The sequence below is a fragment of the Ranitomeya variabilis genome, chromosome 5 (assembly GCF_051348905.1).
Source record: "Ranitomeya variabilis isolate aRanVar5 chromosome 5, aRanVar5.hap1, whole genome shotgun sequence".
NCBI classification, from domain to species: Eukaryota; Metazoa; Chordata; class Amphibia; order Anura; family Dendrobatidae; genus Ranitomeya; species Ranitomeya variabilis.
Window position 1 is genome coordinate 48589776 of NC_135236.1, and position 20683 is coordinate 48610458.

The 20683-nt window shown below is 47.5% G+C and overlaps 1 protein-coding gene across 3 annotated transcripts; it reads right to left on the bottom strand.

The window, feature by feature from the left end:
* Window positions 1–5745: 5745 nt before the first annotated feature.
* GTF2F1 (general transcription factor IIF subunit 1) lies at window positions 5746–20435 on the bottom strand. Of its 3 annotated transcripts, none has more exons than XM_077261840.1 (14): window positions 20362–20435; window positions 16667–16703; window positions 16528–16589; window positions 15454–15526; window positions 14350–14543; window positions 14100–14270; window positions 13717–13919; window positions 7786–7927; window positions 7647–7705; window positions 7286–7396; window positions 7019–7092; window positions 6781–6925; window positions 6576–6699; window positions 5746–6193 (listed from the first exon to the last, which is right to left on the bottom strand). In XM_077261840.1, the coding sequence occupies exons 2-14, from the start codon at window positions 16676–16678 to the stop codon at window positions 5989–5991; spliced, it is 1575 nt and encodes a 524-aa protein (XP_077117955.1). In that variant the 5' UTR covers window positions 16679–16703; window positions 20362–20435; the 3' UTR covers window positions 5746–5988. The 3 variants fall into 3 exon arrangements, with proteins under 3 accessions (XP_077117955.1, XP_077117954.1, XP_077117953.1); XM_077261839.1 differs by having other exon boundaries at window positions 16667–16780; window positions 20362–20396; XM_077261838.1 differs by lacking the exon at window positions 20362–20435 and adding an exon at window positions 20145–20270 and having other exon boundaries at window positions 16667–16780.
* Window positions 20436–20683: the final 248 nt, after the last annotated feature.

Sequence of the window (20683 nt, forward strand, 5' to 3'; positions counted from 1 at the left end):
AGGTCTTGTGAGGAGCGGAGATTATGTGAGGGAAGATATTGAGAGATTAGTTTGGAAATATATGGAGGAGAAAAGTTATGGATGGCTTTGTAGATCAGTGTTAGTAGTTTAAACTGCATACACTGGGAAATTGGGAGCCAGTGAAGAGATTTGTAAAGAGGGGAAGCAGGAGTGCAGCGAGGAGATTAATTAGTCGGGCAGCAGAGTTAAGGACGGACTGGAGGGGTGTGAGAGTGTTAGAAGGTAGGCCACAGAGGATGTTGCAGTAGTCGAGGCGGGAGATAAGGGCATGCACGAGCATCTTGGTAGAGTAAGGGTACCGTTACACAAAACGATTTACCAACGATCACGACCAGCGATACGACCTGGCCGTGATCGTTGGTAAGTCGTTGTGTGGTCGCTGGGGAGCTGTCACACAGACAGCTCTCCAGCGACCAACGATGCCGAAGTCCCCGGGTAACCAGGGTAAACATCGGGTTACTAAGCGCAGGGCCGCGCTTAGTAACCCGATGTTTACCCTGGTTACCATCGTAAATGTAAAAAAAAAAAAAACAGTACATACTCACATTCCGGTGTCCGTCAGGTCCCTCTCCGTCTGCTTCCTGCACTGACTGACTGGCGGCCGTAAAGTGAAAGCAGAGCACAGCGGTGACTTCACTGCTGTGCTCTGCTTTTACTTTCCGGCCGGCAGTCAGTCAGTGCGGGAAGCAGACGGCTAGGGACCTGACGGACACCGGAATGTGAGTATGTACTGTTTGGTTTTTTTTACATTTACGATGGTAACCAGGGTAAACATCGGGTTACTAAGCGCGGCCCTGCGCTTAGTAACCCGATGTTTACCCTGGTTACAAGCGAACGCATCGCTGGATCGGTGTCACACACACCGATCCAGCGATGACAGCGGGAGATCCAGCGATGAAATAAAGTTCCAAACGATCTGCTACGACTTACGATTCTCAGCAGGGTCCCTGATCGCTGCTGTGTGTCAGACACAGCGATATCGTATGGATATCGCTGGAACGTCACGGATCGTACCGTCGTAGCGACAAAAGTGCCACTGTGAGACGGTACCCTAAGGGTTGAGGAAAGGACGGATTCTGGAAATATTTTTTGAGCTGGAGGCGACAGGAGGTGGCGAGAGCTTGGATGTGCGGTTTGAAGGACAGGGCAGAGTCCAGGGTTACTCCGTGGCAGCGGATTTTGGGGACAGGGGAAAGTGTGATTTCATTTATTTTGATAGATAGATCAGGTAGGGAAGATATGCGAGATGGAGGAAAGATAATTAGTTCAGATTTGTCCACATTGAGCTTGAGGAAGCGAGAGGAGAAGGAGGAGGATATGGCTGATAGACACTCTGGGATTCTGGAGAGCAGAGAGGTGACATCTGTGCCAGAGAGATAGATCTGAGTGTCATCAGCATATAGATGGTACTGGAAGCCATAAGAACTTATGAGTTGTCCCAGGCCAAGTGTATAGATTGAGAAGAGTAAGGGCCCAAGGACAGAGCCTTAAGGGACACCAACAGAGAGGGGGCGAGATGAAGAGGTAGTATGGGAGAAGGAAACGCTACATGTGCGGTTGGTAAGGTATGAGGAGATCCAGGATAGGGCGAGGTCTTTGACACCAAACGAAGAGAGGATCTGTAGTAGGAGGCAGTGGTCAACTGTGTCGAAAGCAGAGGACAGGTCTAGAAGGAGGAGTATAGAGTATTGTCCATTAGCTTTGGCTGTAAGTAAGTCGTTAGTAATTTTGGTCAGGGCAGTCTCAGTGGAATGGTGGGGACGGAAGTCAGATTGTAGGTTGTCGAAGAGAGAGTTAGATGCAAAGTGAGAGGAAAGTTCAGTGTGGACGTGCTGCACAAGGAGTTTGGAAGCAAATGGGAGCAAAGATATGGGGCGATAGCTGGACATAGCGCTTGGGTGAAGGGAAGGCTTTTTGAGGATAGGTGTGATTGTGGCATGTTTGAAAGCAGTGGGGAAGGTACCAGAAGTTAGTGATAGGTTGAAGAGATGGGTTAGGGATGGGATTAGTGTGGTGGTGAGGTGGGATGGGGTCAAGTGTACAAGTGGTGAGGTGTGATTTTGAGAGAAGATGAGCAAGCTGTCCTTCAGTGATTTTGGAGAAGGAAGTTATGGGGTTAGGGCATTGGTCTGGCATAGAAAGGGGTTGTGGTGGTTTGACAACAAAGACTTGCCTCGTTTGGTCGATCTTATTTTTGAAGTGCGTGGCAAAGTCCTCGGCAATGATTAGGGAAGTCGGAGGGGGCAGTGGTGGGCGGAGGAGGGAGTTAAGTGTTGAACAACTGTTTGGGGTTGTGGGATAAGGAAGATACGAGGGTTGTGAAGTAGGCCTGTTTAGCAGAGGTGAGAGCTGATTTGAATGCGAGTGTTGCTTGTTTGAGTGCAGTGAAATCATCTTGCGAATGCGTTTTCTTCCAACGCTGTTCTGCGATTCTGGATACTTGCTGAAGCATTTTAGTGATGTTATTGTGCCAGGGTTGTCTATTGATACGTCGCACTCTGCTATGCATGACAGGGGTGACCATGTCAATAGCTGATGCGAGAGTGGCATTGTAGAAAGCAGTGTCTGTGTCGTGGAGTGAGGATATGGATGCTAGTGGTAGGATAGAGTCAGAGCGTGTGGGTGTGTAGATGTGCGAAGTTTCTGCGGGGGTGCGCATTTTGCTGGACATGGGTGACAGGTGAGGACAGGGATGAGAAAGTGAGCAGATGGTGGTCGCATAGAAGAGGGGAGGTTGTGACGTTAGATAGGGAGCATAAACGGGTGAAGACCAGGTCTAATGTGTGTCCGTCTGTGTGGGTGGCTGCGGAGGACCACTGAGTAAGTCCAAAGCATGAAGTTAGGGACAGGAGTTTGAAGGCTGCTGACTGGTGGGTGTCAATGGGGTTGTTGAAGTCACCCATGATGATGGTGGGAATGTCAGCAGACAGAAAGTGAAGAAGCCAGGTGGAGAATTGGTCAATAAAGGCAGTGGCCGGGCCCGGAGGTCGGTATATGACGGCCACTTGGAGGGAGAGTAGATGCGGACAGAGTGGTAGAGGTGGGATTGGGAGTGGGTAGAGGTGGGATGGGGTTAAAGGTACTGTTGGAAGAAAGGAGAAGGCCCACTCCTCCACCATGTTTATTGCCTGGGCGAGGAGTGTGGGTGAAGTGGAGGCTGCCGTAACATAGCACAGCAGGGGAGGATGTATCAGAGGATGTCAGCCATGTTTCGGTGATGCCCAGAAAGAAAAGATTATGAGAGGTAAAGAGGTCGTGAATCATGTGGAGTTTATTGCGGAGTGCGCATTCCATAGTGATCCAGTGAGAGGGTGCAGGAGGGTGGGCGTCATGGGCACAGATTTGAGGTGGGCAAGATTTCGGGTGTTTATATTGAGTTGAGAGTGATAGGAGGGGGTAGTAATGGAGGGTATGAGCTGTGGGGGCCCAGGGTTGGGAGATATGTCGCCAGCAGTGAGAAGCAGAGAGACAGAGCAGGTGGGAGAAGGAGAGTGGGCGGCTTGTTTTGTGTTTTATTAGGAGAGATCTGAGGTTGAGGAGCAGAGGAGGTCAGGTGGGGAGGCAGGAGGGAAGGAGAGATTATTACTTGGTTACAGGGTGCTGGGGTTTGGGGATACCAAAGGAGGCTGGGAAGTAATGTAGCCAAAACTGTTAGAGTGTATGTCAGCTTGATGAGTAAGTGTGGTGGAAAGGTAAAGAAATTTGGTACATTTATTAACAGTGGTTAGTCTTAACTTCTGTTCACTTCTGGCATATTTTTGCTGTCATCTTTGCTGTTATCCTTCTAGAGACAGACCACGGTCCAGACAGACCTGCGGCCCTGAATTTATAACAAGCTAAGTGCACATGAAATAGGCCAGGTGTGATCAGGAGGGAGGAGCAGCAGGGAAACTGATCACAGACACAGGAGGGGATTAATTAGAAGTCAGAAGGGAAAATGCAAGGGGAAATAGATCCAAATGGAAAGATAAAGCCAACTCTGTATTGGCATCAAGGAATTAAAATGAGAAAACATGCAGGGGAAGAAAAAAGAAAAAAAAACAGTAATAGTAGCCAGCGGACATAGCAGGAATAGCAGGGTGAGGAAGATCAGGAAAGTTGGGTGATGGTGATGGGATTGGGGTTGCAGCCAGTGGACATACCTGAGGATGAAGCAGATCGATTGTCAGATCGATAGCAATAACGAAGCATAGTAATAATGATGATGATGATGATGAAGCATCTATAGCAGGGGGTTATTTTTCTGGCATATTTCTGCTGTCATCTTTGCTGTTATCCTTTTAGAGACATCCTTCTAGAGACAGACCATGGTTATAGGACAATAGGATTAGTAATGGATAGGGTGTCTTATAGACGCCTCTACATTACAAAGCCGTGGGCTTGATGTCACCTCACAATACAAAGGTCCCATCAACCCCACAAATATGAACCCCACTTGCCACCTCCACAGGAAAAGTGGGAATAGCCGGGCAAAGCGCCAGAATTGGCGTATCTAATTGATACGCCTTTTCTGGGCAGCTGCTATTTTTAGGTTGGGGGGAGGGTCAATATCCATGGCCCTTTAACAACCTGAGAATACCAGCCCCCAGCTGTTTGCTTTAGCTTGGCTGGTTATCAAAAATGGGGGGACCCCACGTTTTTTTTAATGATTTATTTAAACAATTAAAAAATATGACGTGGGGACCCCTCTATTCTTGATAACCAGCCTTGCTGAAGCTGACAGCTGAGGGTTGCAGCCCCCAGCTGTGAGTTTTGCCTGGCTGGTTATCAAAAATACGGGGAACCCACACAGGTTTTTTGTTAAAATTATTTATTTACAGCATTTGTGCCGGCTGATGAATACCGTACTCCCATCAGCTGCTTCTGCTCTCACTATTACTAGTGGCAGCAGGTGTCGGCTGATGGGAGCAGTAGCCCCATCTGCTGACACTGGTGACAGGACGTAAACTTAATACTTGACAGCGTGGGAACTACTGCTGTCTGACCGGCGGTGATGATTTTACTGCTGATCAGAAGCGGTGTTTGCATGACAGCGTGGAAAACACTGGATGTTTGGGTCCTCCATCCAAGTGAATAGGGTTCGGATCCTGTTCTGGTACCTGAAACCGAACTTTTTGTAACTGTTCGTCCCGACCTGAACATCCAGGTGTCTTCCCATCTCTACTTGTGGGTGTAACATGAAAAAATGTGGAAAATGTTACTGGGTAAGAATACTTTGTCAAGGCAATGTATATACAGAGAATCCAGAGGAAAGAAAAAAATGGTTCATGTGAAGACCCCATCATGTACAATATCCTTTATCATTAGTGAAGACCAAGTCTGAGACCGACATAAAAGCCCGAGGAACAAATCGTTAATTGGGATTATTGTTGTTGCATATTTCGCCTCCTTGATTGGGAATTATTGTGCACTAATTATAACCTGCCCCGACACAGTTCAGCTATCAAACAAGCATCACTTTGCCTCGTACCTGTGAACCCTTAAAGGGGGGGGATCCTCTGCAAACTCTTAATCTGGATGTGGATATGATGTTTTAAGGCTCTGACCGATGAAATCCAGAGACAGAAGGAATTGGGCTATTGTTCAGATATGTGAAGTATTCAGACAGCGCAGCAGCCAGTCCCATCCGGGCACTGCCCACACTGCAAATCTGTCGAGGATGACGGAGATGCTGGCGCTGAGGACCACGCTGCGATCAGCCAACAACACACACAACACGGGAAATACATAAAAATCTCATTTTAATACTCGTCATTCCACAAAGTAATAAAAAACAATAACCACAGATACTTAATCACCCTTATTACAAATCGGATGGAAAAATATTACATCACACATTCCCCATCCAAGCCGCTCGCACGTCCTCTACGCTTCGACCGCTACCAGGGTCACATATAAAGATGGAGTCCAAGGGGCCACGTGTGCCGGTCCTGTCGTATTTGTGCTGTTAGTACTGGAGCCCCGCGGTCATTCCTTCAGGTAGAAGTGCATTTTTTCATGAATTGTCTTGCGGTCGGGGTTGAGTCTCTTCAGAATCTGGGCGAGCACGTTCACCGTCTGCTCGCTGCTAAGACCGGTCTTCTTGGTTTGGAATTTTTTCAGCAAGTCCTTGGTCGTCATGGGTTTGCGGGTCAGGTACCTTCTAACCGCTTCTTCCGTCAACTGAATGTCTCTGTGAGCAGAAAGAGGAAGGTGGATTGGGGGTTTGTGCACACATTTAATATTTGCAGCATTTGCATTTTTCTGCTGCAGGAAAAATGCTGCTTATAATACGTGAGCGTGAACAAGCCCTTATGTAGTATTTTTCATAGGACCTTATGACACCCAGAGGGAGGTGCACTGGTGTCTGGAAGATCTCAAAGTCTCCATTTACCAGAATATTAAGAAGGAAGTCTGCATTTATAGCCACCTGACCCCTTCACTGATGCAATCCCTCCCAAAGGCAGGTATAACACATGGACACTTTCTAATCAGAGGGGAGTCCTGGACGGCAGACCCCTCTATGACGTCTTGTTGTTCCTCTCTGAATCTAACCGACATATAGAGCCACTTACCCACTGCTGGGTGTAGACTTTCCAGACTGGGGCTGTGGGGTTGATTTTCCCGACGTGTTCTGAGGTCCAGAATCCATCTTTAGACGCTTTGCCGCTGGAGTGTGACTGGCAGCGCCACGTTTACCTGGAGGAAAAAGCCAAAAACTAATGTTAGCGATAGTGGATGTATAGACAGAGCGCCCATCATCTGACCACCGCTACGCACCTTGCTCCAGCTTACTGGCTGCAGCCCTAAGTGTGTTAGACGTGTTCCCCGAATCAGGGGATGGAGTGCCAGGCCGGCTGTTGGCGCGGGAGCTGTTGTTGGAGCCACCTTTCTTATCCTTATTCTTCGGAGGAGTCTTCTTTTTCTACAAGGAAACAAATACAGCTCAAAGGTCCGTTAGATAATCAGCAGAACGGCTGTATTACCAGCCTGAGCAGACGCTTACATCCCCCGTTACCTGCATGAAGAGAGCAGAGGAGGCCTCTCCGTCTATGTCACTGTCCTCAGACGTCTCCGACTCATCACTGCTGTCTACGGGAAGAGAAAACCAGAGCAATGGCGTTTGTATCTTGTGGTTATCAGCTTGGGTGGCATTTATAATTGGGAAGGACTGTCGTAACTCCCATCAGAACCAACTATTGGTACCAAGGGAAACATGGAGCCCCATCCATTACAGAGGAAGACCTAATGAGACCGACTGTCCAATCCAGGACTTTGGCCTCACCTCTCTTCTTTTTCCGCTCCTGGGGTGTAGGTGCTTTCTTCTCTTCCTCCTCCTCTTCTTCTACCTTCTCCTCTTCACTTTCCTCGCTGCTCTCACTTCCTTCATCAATGCCTACAAGATACAACATAAATCCTAGAGATATGCGCCATCAAAGATCAGCAAGCAGTCCAGTGTGGCTGGTAGGAGAGGGCATAATGTGCACCTCGCCTGCAGCATTGGCTACTGGATTGTAATTGCTCTGCTTGGTGTGACCCCAGAATATGGGGACAGATGAGTAACGTTCTGTCACTGTTTGGGCAGAATGTAAAGCCCGACATCCCCTGTAATGCTCCAAAGGAGACGATGGACAGTCTGTGGTCACCTTTAGGATGCTCGTCCTCCTTCACGGTAACTGGTTTCCCAGGAACTTCATCTTCTGAGCTGCAAGGAGAGGACATGAGGAGCTGAGCGGTGGTGTCACCGTCAGGTCGGGCAGCATCTCCTGCACGGCGCTCTGTTACCTGCTCTCATCAGACATATAGTCCACCTCCTGCCCCTCGTAATCTCCATCGTCGCTGTCCTCGATGGCCTCGTCATCAGAGCGAGACTTCTTCTTCTTCTTGCTCGCAGCAGCTTTCTTTGGGGCTTTAGGCCGTTTCTCTCCTTAAATTAAAACAAGACAGGAATGATTAAAAGCTTAAATTGGGAAAAGATGGGACAGGGGGTGGTTTAAACATTTCCCTCGTGGACTTGAGCCTGCGATCATCTGATGGCCTATACTACACCCTGCAGTATACAAACTCAATCTGGTCACCTCGCAGGGTCGGGTATTGGGAGCCAAACGTGCACTCTCTACAGAAGCGGAGACCAGATATGGCTCTGGTAGAGCCGGCTCAGGGACCTCCATGACTGTTGGCAGGGGTTCTGTGAGCTAAAAAGAGGTCCTTTCCTCTGTTAAAGGGGTTCTTCCATAAACAAGATACAGCGGGTGAAATAAGTATTGAGCACATCACTAATTTTCTAAATAAATCTATTTCTGAAGGTGCTATTGACATGAAATTCTCTACAGATGTTGCTACTATCCCATTCAATCTACACAGGCAAAGAAAGCAAACCATAGATGTCCATAAATTAAGTTATGTGTAATAAAGAGAAAATGACACAAGGAAAAAGTATTCAACACATGGAGAAAGAGGTGAAGAAAAGCCCTGAAAAGTCCTGACACCGGCTGAAATCTATCAGTGATTGGGAGCAATCCTGCCACTTAGTGACAAATAATACCAGCAGCTTAAACTGATGGCCTATAAAAAAGGTGTCACACAAGAAACATCTCATGATGGGTGAGCTGTCTCAAGACATTTGCAACCTTATTGTCGGAAAACACACTGATGGCACTGGTTACAGAAGAACTTCTAAACTAAACATGAAACGAGGGTGGAGATTTCAGTAAGACAATGATCCCAAACACAAAGCCAAGGAGAGAAAATAAAGCTGCTAGAATGGCTGAGCCAATCACCGGACCTGAATCCAACACAAAATGTATGGAAGGAACTAAAGCTCAGAGTTCATAGAAAGAACCCACGGGACTTTCAGGATGTGAAGAGTGTTTGTGTGGAAAAATGGGACAAAAATTACCCCTGAGCAATGCCTGTGACTAGTTTCTCCATACAGGAGTTGTTTTGAAGCTTCATCACCAACAAAGGCTTTTGTACGAAGTATTAAATACATTTCAGTAAGCGTGGTCAATACTTTTTGCCTGGGACATTTCTCATTATTACACATAACCTCATTTATGGACATCTATGGTGATTTCTTTGCCTGTGTGGGTTGGATGGGTTGTTACCGACATCTGGGGAGAAATAGATTTACTTAGAAAATTGATGACGTGTTTATTACTTATTTCACCCGCTATATTTATCCTACCCACAGAATAGATGGTAAATGGGTCTAGATGCTAAAACCCCTCCAACGTTCCAAATAGGGGACCCCAAAGGCCCATTGTGTACATTACCAGTCTAGAGGAGTTGTAGACAGTAAAGGCTGCCATTCAAAAACAATTACTGACAGTGTTAGGGCTAGTGGAACGTACCAAATAATTAGGATAGAGTAAGGTGCGTTCGCAGCCCGGGGTCCACCGTGCAGAGATGGAACCTGCTGCTAAGTAATGACGGACTATATGGTGTGGATATACACACGGGTTAACCTCACCCTGTGTGAAGGAAGCAAACCCTGCTGCGTCACAGGGCCGCGGTACCGCACCAAGAGCGCAAGCAAGGAGTCTCCCAAGACACAGGATTTGAGTTCATATAGACCTCTTGCGCTCGACACCGCAACTGAGGTGTCAGAGTGAAGGAAATAATATTAATAAAGATGCACGAGAGTGCGTGCGGTGCCGCACTGGCGGACGCCACTAACCACCCAGGCTTGGGTCAGGAAAGCGCTGTGAAAGCGCACGGCGCCGCACTGGCGGTCACAGCAATAGACGCTGTTTTGTGTGTTATGTGCTGATGGCTAAGTCGGGCGCTAGATAGCAATCATCCACCTTACGCGAGCAGTCATACCATAGGGATGGGATATTTAACCCCTTTCTGACATCTGACATACTATCCCGACGAGGTGGGGTGGGCCCGTATGACCACCGACGGGATAGTACGTCATATGCGATCGGCCGCGCTCACGGGGGGAGCGCGGCCGATCGTCAGCTGACTATCGCAGCTGACATCCGGCACTATGTGCCAGGAGCGGTCACGGACCGCCCCCGGCACACTGCGATCAAGCATGATCGCAGTATTCCGGCGGTATAGGGAAGCATCGCGCAGGGAGGGGGCTCCCTGCGTGCTTCCCCGAGACCCCCGGAGCAACGCGATGTGATCGCGTTGCTCCGAGGGTCTCTTACCTCCTCCTCCCTGCAGCAGGCCCGGATCCAAGATGGCCGCGGCATCCGGGTCCTGCAGGGAGGTGGCTTCACTGCGCCTGCTCAGAGCAGGCGCCGGGAAGCCTGGATCTGTGCACTTCAGATCGCCGATCTGACACAGTGCACAGCAAAGTGTCAGATCGGCGATCTTACACTATAACATGATGCCCCCCCCCGGGGCAATGTTATAGTGTAAAAAAAAAAAAAAAAATTCCCCCCCAAAAAATTAAAATATATATATATATATATATATATATATATATATATATATTGTTCCTATAAATACATTTCTTTATCTAAATAAAAAAAAAACAATAAAAGTACACATATTTAGTATCGCCGCGTCCGTAACGACCCGACCTATAAAACTGTCCCACTAGTTAACCCCTTCAGTGAACACCGCAAAAAAAAAAAAAAAAACACGAGGCAAAAAACGCTTTATTATCATACGGCCAAACAAAAAGTGGAATAACACACGATCAAAAAGACTGATATAAATAACCATGGTACCGCTGAAAAAGTCATCTTGTCCCGCAAAAAACAGGCCGCCATACAGCATCATCAGCAAAAAAATAAAAAAGTTGTAGTCCTCAGAATAAAGCGATGCAAAAATATTTTTTCTATAAGATAGTTTTTATCGTATAAAAGCGCCAAAACATAAAAAAATTATATAAATGAGGTATCGCTGTAATCGTACTGACCCGAAGAATAAAACTGCTTTATCCATTTTACCAAATGCGGAACGGTATAAACGCCTCCCCCAAAAGAAATTCATGAATAGCTGGTTTTTGGTCATTCTGCCTCACAAAAATCGGAATAAAAAGCGATCAAAAAATGTCACGTGCCCGAAAATGTTACCAATAAAAACGTCAACTCGTCACGCAAAAAACAAGACCTCACATGACTCTGTGGACCAAAATATGGAAAAATTATAGCTCTTAAAATGTGGTAATGCAAAAAATATTTTTTTGCAATAAAAAGCGTCTTTCAGTGTGTGACGGCTGCCAATCATAAAAATCCGCTAAAAAACCCGCTATAAATAGTAAATCAAACCCCCCTTCATCACCCCCCTTAGTTAGCGAAAAATTAAAAAAATTTATTTATTTCTATTTTCCCATTAGGGTTAGGGCTAGGGTTAGGGCTACGGTTAGGGCTAGGGCAAAGGCTACAGTTAGGGTTGGGGCTAAAGTTAGGGTTTGGATTACATTTACGGTTGGGATTAGGGGTGTGGTTATGGATGTGTATGGATTAGGGTTTCAGTTATAATTGGGGGGTTTCCACTGTTTAGGCACATCAGGGGCTCTCCAAACGCAACATGGCGTCCCATCTCAATTCCTGTCAATTTTGCATTGAAAAGTCAAACGGCGCTCCTTCCCTTCCGAGCTCTCTCATGCGCCCAAACAGTGGTTTACCCCCACATATGGGGTATCGGCGTACTCAGGACAAATTGTACAACAACTTTTGGGGTCCATTTTCTCCTGTTACCCTTGGTAAAATAAAACAAATTGGAGCTGAAGTAAATTTTTTGTGAAAAAAAGTTAAATGTTCTTTTTTATTTAAACATTCCAAAAATTCCTGTGAAACACCTGAAGGGTTAATAAACTTCTTGAATGTGGTTTTGAGCACCTTGAGGGGTGCAGGTTTTAGAATGGTGTCACACTTGGTTATTTTCTATCATATAGACCCCTCAAAATGACTTCAAATGAGATGTGGTCCCTAAAAAAAATGGTGTTGTAAAAATGAGAACTTGCTGGTCAACTTTTAACCCTTATAACGCCCTAACAAAAAAAATTTTGGTTCCAAAATTGTGCTGATGTAAAGTAGAAAAGTAGACATGTGGGAAATGTTACCTATTAAGTATTTTGTGTGACATATCTCTGTGATTTAAAGGGAACCTGTCACCCCGTTTTTTGAAGATGAGCTAAAAATAGCGTTAAATAGGGGCAGAGCTGGGCGTTACATTAGTGTCTTTGTGTGCCTTTATTACCCACCTATGCTGCCGAAATACCTTTGTAAAGTCGCCGTTTTCTGCTGTCACTCACGCTGGTCTGGTCATATGGGTGTGGTGACAGCGCTGTTTCTCCCCCAGAAACCTGCTCATCATTACGTTGGTGGCGTAGTGGTGTGCGCATGTCCAAAAGGCAAATCCACTGCCCAGGAGATTCAAAACAGCGCGGTCTTCGCTATTCGCAGTTTACCGGTGGGCGCGGCCATCTTTCCTGTGGCCGCGCGTGCACAGATGGAGATCGCGGCGGCCATTTTCCTGAAGCCCCGGGCAGCAGAGCGCTCCATCTGCGCACGCGCGGCCACAGGAAAGATGGCCGCGCCCACCGGTAAACTGCGAATAGCGAAAACCGCGCTGTTTTGAATCTCCTGGGCAGTGGATCTTCGCTTTGGACATGCGCACACCACTACGCCACCAACGTAATGATGAGCAGGATTCTGGGGGAGAAACAGCGCTGTCACCACGCCCATAGGACCAGACCAGCGTGAGTGACAGCAGAAAACGGCGACTTTACAAAGGTATTTCGGCAGCTTAGGTAGGTTATAAAGGCACACAAAGACACTAATGTAACGCCCAGCTCTGCCCCTATTTAACGGTATTTTTAGCTCATCTTCAAAAAACGGGGTGACAGGTTCCCTTTAATTGCATAAAAATTCAAAGTTGGAAAATTGCGAAATTTTCGCCAAATTTCCATTTTTTTCACAAATAAACGCAGGTAATATCAAAGAAGTTTTACCACTATCATGAAGTACAATATGTCACGAGAAAACAATGTCAGAATCATCAGGATCCCTTGAAGCGTTCTGAGTTATAACCTCATAAAAGGACAGTGGTCAAAATTGTAAAAATTGGCCCGGTCATTAACGTGCAAACCACCCTTGGGGGTAAGGATGACTTGCACTCATCAACACACAAATGTATACAAATGTACACTAGCGCATGGCCGTGCGGTTATGCGAACCCTTTATAGCTGCAGCATGTACAGGACCTTCCCAGAAGGACCAATAGGAAGCTGCCACAGAAGTTGAGCACCTTCAGGACCTTCCTGGAGGACCAATGGAATCTGCTGCAGTATCTGAGCATGTGACCCTCGATCTCCAATGGGAGATCTTGCCCTGGGCATGCTCAGAAGGGAAAAAGCAGGACTTGGTCCCAAAAGCGTCTGCTCGTCGCTGCCCAGCACTGGCTTCAATGGCAGAAGCTGGAAAAGCAGCAGTAACCCTTTGCACAGAGTGAGACTGAGCAAGACGCTGGGACTGACGTCTCCGCTGAGCAGGCTCCACTGCGGCTGGAGAAGAATGGGAGACTGCAGCGGAGATGGTTCGAGATTCCCCCTGTGCAGAGGCGGGAACTCGACACCTAACAGACAGGTGAACAATGTTTTGCCTGCTCATATATTGTATAAGTGAAACAATAGCGGGATCCAGATCTCAAACATCTTCATAGAAATCCTGCTCCTCATCAGCATCTGATGAGACCCCGGCACAGGACAGACCCCCCCATCCCACCGATCCATCCATCCCACCCTCTCACCGTCTTCTCCGCTCTCCTCACTGTCGCTGGTACTCAGCTCCAGGTCGTCCTCGAGGTCGTGAATCTTCAGGTCGCTTTTTTTCTTTTTTTTCTTACTCTTTAACAGCTTGTCTAGTTTGCTGCCGCCTTCCTCATCATCATCGTCCAGGTCCTTCAGCCGCCGCTGCTGCATGATGCTGAAGTGGTTGAGGATTTTGTTCCGCCTGCAAACAAATCAATGGAAATCTGCGGTACATAAAGATGTACGTGTCCCAGCGGAGGGAGCGTGTGACATCACATGGGGGTCCTAGGGGGGTTTACTGATAAATAGCACTATAGTCACCCTCCCTCCTGCCCGATAACAGCAGACAATAGACGACGTGCCCGGACTCGCTGCCTCTCACCTGTCCCATTCTTGCTCAGCCTCCTCGGCGGTCAGAGTGCGGTGCTTGGCCAGTGGGGTGAAGTTGTACCAGTTGGAAACTGGAAATGCTTCGAACGCTCCATCTGGACACTGGGTGAAGATGAAGTAGGACGCGTTCTCCGTCACGCCGCCCTTCTTCACACCCTTGAACCTGTTACAGAAGACATTCAGATATAAACATGGCTCCTGCCTTTAAGCGCCGATCCCGGGATCAGGTTCATGCCACTCACTTGCGCCCGGCTTTGCCGTTAACCCTTAGCAGCCAGGGTTGGTCTTCTATCTTGAACTCCTTCAGAATAATGCCGTACTTCCTCCGCCGGGACTCCTCTTTCTGCTTGCGATTGTATTCGCTCCCCGCCCCGGAGTCTGGCATCTCCTCTTCTTGATACATCTTCTTGGCACTCAGGTCACGCTCCATACGAGCCTGGCAGAAGAGTATTCATTATAATCAGTGGGATGCCCCCCTGTGTGAGGCTGGCGCCACCACCGGGAGTACGGCTGAGAAAAGGATTCCCCACCATATTGTACAAATCAGAGAGGGTCTGCCGAACAGCTGTCCGCTCCGAGAAGTACCCGATAAATCAGATCCTACAGTAAACCACTTGCCCATAAGTTGCACACATGTACCATCTGTAAATAATCATTGTACATGATAGCTGCGTGCCCTTCTCACCCACTGATGGGTGGCCCCCAGAGTCGCGACCATACTATTTCTACAGAACCAGAGTCTGGGGGGTGTACACTGTGCCTGGAATCCAGCTGAAAAGGAAACATTGAAAGGGCTGCTCTGTCTTCTAAACATCCCACAGCCAACATGGATGAGCTCTGACTGCCACCATTGTAATTGGATGCAAGACATAGCAAGTAATCCTGAGACTCCAGGACTCGCCGCTTTTCCCAATGTCCGTTTCAGTTGGATGACAAACATCATAAGCAATCCTCAGACTCCAGGACTCACTACTTCTCCCAAGGTCTGTTTCATTTGGCTGACAGACATCATAAGCAACCCTGAGACTCCAGGACTCTCCGCTTCTCTCAATGTCCATTCCAGTTGGATGACAGACATCATAAGCAATCCTGAGACTCCAGGACTCTCCACTTCTCCCAATTTCCATTTCAGTTGGATGCTAGACATAGCAAGCAATCCTGAGACTGTGATCCCAAAGGCTGCGTGATCACAGAGGGGTTTCTGGATGGAAACCCTTAACCTGCATGTACAATTAGAGCTGCGGCAGGGTTTGTGATCCAGACATCATCCCTATCCAGCTAGGGGTGTGAAAAATGTGGGCGCCCATCAGACTGGTTAGGAAGCGTCATTACATTTCCTTTAGTACCTGGTTCCATGTAGAGAAATCCACTTTATCTGCCGCATTAAATCCCATAAGATTATATCTTTTACTGGGGTTCCTGCAGCAGAAAACACAAAATATCAGATTATACATAATAAATAATAGCGTACATCTGTATATCGAGGAGGCGCCCAGGAGACGGCTGCCACCTGCGCCCACCGCATCTCAGCCACATCCGCTTCATTATATCTCACGACACCGCTAGGGGAATGTTCACACTGACTTTTTTTGGCAGAAGACTCTCCAGAAATTGCTCTTTTTCTCTGGAGTTTTGTAAACGTGACAAATCTTTTTTTTTTTTTGCGTTTTTTTAGTCAATTCCTGAGTCGTTTTTTTTTCTGCCATCTTTTTACAGTTGTTTTCTGGAAGGTTTTTTTTCCCCCTTTCATTAAACAAGGAAGAAAATACTAGCGTTTTTGTTTTTTTTTAAAGCAAAAACATTCACAGACACTCAGACGTCTGGCAGCTTTCCCGGTGTCTTTTTAACTTTCCCACTGGCTTCTATCGTAAAGGACAGAGCGTCTTTAACGCAGAAAACATCAGGAAAATGAATGTGACGCTTCTTTTAAACGCTTGGCATTTTTTGAAAGCCTAATGATGGCAAAAGGTGCAGTGTGAACATACCCTTAGGCCATCCCCTCGATGACTGAGTGGATAAGTCCTGCTTTTCTCCTCGCCAATTGTCAGAATGACGTGGCCAGGATAGTTGGATGTCCCATTATGCCTAATTGGATCCAACAAAAGCCCAAGAGCACTGTGTTTTGTTCTTTTCAGCACTGCTGCCATATAATAGCATCTTTTCACCAATAGATTAAATAGGAAAATCCAAAAATATTATAGCACAAACGCATCTAATGCTGTGACCTGGGGCAGATTGCAGCCGGCATCATATACGTTACAGACCCATCCTGGGCAATTATATTACTACAATGCTGCTGCCACCTAGTGGAGAAGACGAGCACTGCAGAGATTATGATATCATTTCCAGGAATAATTTATCAGAAGGAGTCCTCTCTGGGTATTAGACTGTTTAATACCCCATAAATCTTCAAAACTCACCTAGGAACGCGAACGACATATTCAGTGACAGACTGGCCGCCAACAGACTGACTGCTGCCCCCCTGTAATAGAACATGAAACAAGAGATCACCACATAGAAAATAAATCAAAGCACCCTGAATGCCAAGCGGGCACTTACTAGAGACGTCATGGCCGGAGGAGGGCGGGAGGAATACCTGAAAGACAGTTCTGAACAGTGAAGTATATGGAGAGGGCAGTGATCACACATACAGGGTAAATGGCGGCTGATGACCTGATATGTATAGGGAGACCGAAAGTCATAGGGAGACACAAGGGGGAGAGGGGTCAGTCAGATAGAAATTCTCAAGCGGCTGCATAAACATAGACGTGAAGAAAAAGACCAGCGGTGCTCCAAATTATAAGCCGGTCACACGGACACATCCCCATCTTATACCCTGATGGCTACCATACGCCATTATCTCAGGATCAGGTTCCATCCTCTGGGATCCCCTCCAGGACACTGGTGAACAAGGACAAGTGCCACAGACCATGGCAGCTGTGGGCCCACCCTAGCCAGGCTTCACCTTGTGACATCCGCCCTATGCACTGCATGCATGCAGCGGGGTCAAGGACTGAGCCAGCTCCGTACCAGTGTGTTACACAGCAAGCGGCAGTCTACTGTAAACCGAGCAGTTTACACGGATGGACAATGCTGTCAAGTGTAACTGGCATTTAAGAGGTTGGAAATGGGGAGAGGCGTCACTTCTGACCCCCGTGCGCCCCCCACCCCATACACACACCTGCTAGGTTTGTACACTGACCTCCTGTGTAAATCAGTAATTTTACAATATTACTTTAGGGAACACATTAAAAAAATGTAAAAACTAAAATTAAAAAAAGGAAATTTATAATATATATATATATATCATAAGAGGTCACATCACCCCATTATCCCACAATGTATATAACAAAGAATTAACATAATTGGTATCAAAACGGGAAAACAAGGAAATGTCAGAATCGCGGCTTATAATCAGAAAGAAAGTTGTATGAAACCAAATATAGTTCTGATAGAAACTGCAGCTCCGGCCGCAAACACCGAGCCCGGAACGGCGGATACAAGGAGAAGGGGCCGACCGAGACCCCACTACTGTCTGCTCCTGCCAGTTATTAGGGTCTCACAAGAAGCGTATTGGGGTCTCACAAAGTGTATTAAGGGTCTCACAGGACAGTTATTGGGGGTCTCAGTGTATTAAGGGTCTCACAGGGCAGTTATTGGGGGGTCTCACGTGTATTGGGGTTACACAAAGTGTATTAAGGGTCTCACAGGACAGTTATTGGGGGTCTCAGTGTATTAAGGGTCTCACAGGGCAGTTATTGGGGGGTCTCACGTGTATTGGGGTTACACAAAGTGTATTAAGGGTCTCACAGGGCAGTTATTGGGGTCTCACGTGTATTGGGGTCTCACAGGGCAGTTAATGGGGGTCTCACGTGTATTGGGGTTACACAAAGTGTATTAAGGGTCTCACAGGGCAGTTATTGGGGGTCTCAGTGTATTAAGGGTCTCACAGGGCAGTTATTGGGGGTCTCAGTGTATTAAGGGTCTCACAGGGCAGTTATTGGGGGTCTCACGTGTATTGGGGTTACACAGTGTATTAAGGGTCTCACAGGACAGTTATTGGGGGTCTCAAAGTGTATTAAGGGTCTCACAGGACAGTTATTGGGGGTCTCAGTGTATTAAGGGTCTCACAGGGCAGTTAATGGGGGTCTCACGTGTATTGGGGTCTCACAAAGTGTATTAAGGGTCTCACAGGGCAGTTATTGGGGGTCTCAAAGTGTATTAAGGGTCTCACAGGACAGTTATTGGGGGTCTCAGTGTATTAAGGGTCTCACAGGGCAGTTAATGGGGGTCTCACGTGTATTGGGGTTACACAAAGTGTATTAAGGGTCTCACAGGACAGTTATTGGGGGTCTCAGTGTATTAAGGGTCTCACAGGGCAGTTATTGGGGGTCTCACGTGTATTGGGGTCTCACAAAGTGTATTAAGGGTCTCACAGGGCAGTTATTGGGGGTCTCAGTGTCTTAAGGGTCTCACAGGGCAGTTATTGGGGGGTCTCACGTGTATTGGGGTTACACAAAGTGTATTAAGGGTCTCACAGGGCAGTTATTGGGGTCTCACGTGTATTGGGGTCTCACAGGGCAGTTAATGGGGGTCTCACGTGTATTGGGGTTACACAAAGTGTATTAAGGGTCTCACAGGGCAGTTATTGGGGGTCTCAGTGTATTAAGGGTCTCACAGGGCAGTTATTGAGGGTCTCACGTGTATTGGGGTTACACAAAGTGTATTAAGGGTCTCACAGGACAGTTATTGGGGGTCTCACGTGTATTGGGGTCTCACAAAGTGTATTAAGGGTCTCACAGGGCAGTTAATGGGGGTCTCACGTGTATTGGGGTTACACAAAGTGTATTAAGGGTCTCACAGGACAGTTATTGGGGGTCTCAAAGTGTATTAAGGGTCTCACAGGGCAGTTATTGGGGGTCTCACGTGTATTGGGGTCTCACAAAGTGTATTAAGGGTCTCACAGGACAGTTATTGGGGGTCTCAGTGTATTAAGGGTCTCACAGGGCAGTTAATGGGGGTCTCACGTGTATTGGGGTTACACAAAGTGTATTAAGGGCCTCACAGGACAGTTATTGGGGGTCAGTGTATTAAGGGTCTCACAGGGCAGTTATTGGGGGTCTCACGTGTATTGGGGTTACACAAAGTGTATTAAGGGTCTCACAGGGCAGTTATTGGGGGTCTCAGTGTATTAAGGGTCTCACAGGGCAGTTATTGGGGGTCTCAGTGTATTAAGGGTCTCACAGGGCAGTTATTGGGGGTCTCAAAGTGTATTAAGGGTCTCACAGGACAGTTATTGGGGGTCTCAGTGTATTAAGGGTCTCACAGGGCAGTTATTGGGGGTCTCACGTGTATTGGGGTTACACAAAGTGTATTAAGGGTCTCACAGGACAGTTATTGGGGGTCTCAGTGTATTAAGGGTCTCACAGGGCAGTTATTGGGGTCTCACGTGTATTGGGGTTACACAAAGTGTATTAAGGGTCTCACAGGGCAGTTATTGGGGGTCTCAGTGTATTAAGGGTCTCACAGGGCAGTTATTGGGGGGTCTCACAGGGCAGTTATTGGGGGTCTCACGTGTATTGGGGTCTCACAAAGTGTATTAAAGGTCTCACGGGGCAGTTATTGGGGTCTCACGTGTATTGGGGTCTCACAAAGTGTATTAAGGGTCTCACAGGGCAGTTATTGGGGTCTCACGTGTATTGGGGTCTCACAAAGTGTATTAAAGGTCTCACGGGGCAGTTATTGGGGTCTCACGTGTATTGGGGTCTCACAAAGTGTATTAAGGGTCTCACAGGGCAGTTATTGGGGGTCTCAGTGTATTAAGGGTCTCACAGGGCAGTTATTGGGGGTCTCACGTGTATTGGGGTCTCACAAAGTGTATTAAAGGTCTCACGGGGCAGTTATTGGGGGTCTCAGGTGTATTGGGGTCTCACAAAGTGTATTAAGTTTCTCACAGGGCAGTTATTGGGGGTCTCACGTGTATTGGGGTCTCACAGTGTAGTAATTGGGGCTCATTCAGGGGGAAGGTACATCATACCAAAAGGATCTTGGGGGCAGGACAATAATGGGGTCTAACAAGGAAGGTTCTGGGTAAGAAGGAGCTGTGGGGAGATACATAGAAATACGACAGAGATGAAGGGTCACACATGGGGGTATAGAGGGGCTGGAGGGCATTCTGAGCAGCAGTCCGGGGAGCTGTTGGGGGTGGTAGTTCATACACCGGGAGCACAGACACTTCAGTCAGGACTTCTCACCGGCTCACTGCAGCTCCTCGTCTTCCGGTCCTCAGCCAACTACTTCCGGGTTATAGAAGCGGAAAGCACCTGAGGTGGGGGCGGACGTCACTCCGGCGCCATCTTTGTTTGGGGCACGTACAGTGAGCGGACATGTTTGTTGTGGGCGAGTTTCCAGGGCCAATGTCCCCACACGCAGCCCTGCGCTCAGTGCATGAGTATTTCCTATAAAGGTTCTGCTCACTTCAGTCTTTCCTGTAGCTAGTTGGAGACAGTCAGCAGTCAGCTGTGGGTGCAGAGACCCATAATAGGGAGGGTGTGAGTAGGGGCCCCCATCTATTGG

What these genes read in the sequence shown, in the direction of transcription:
- GTF2F1 (XM_077261838.1), bottom strand. Translation starts at nt 20,255, where the DNA reads ATGTGTGACCCTTCATCTCTGTCGTATTTCTATGTATCTCCCCACAGC. An exon ending in TATGTCGTTCGCGTTCCTAG is followed by an intron (nt 15,527 to 16,527) that starts GTGAGTTTTGAA and finishes TTTCTGCTGCAG; the next exon opens with GAACCCCAGTAAAAGATATA. An exon ending in ATTTCTCTACATGGAACCAG is followed by an intron (nt 14,544 to 15,453) that starts GTACTAAAGGAA and finishes CTCTTCTGCCAG; the next exon opens with GCTCGTATGGAGCGTGACCT.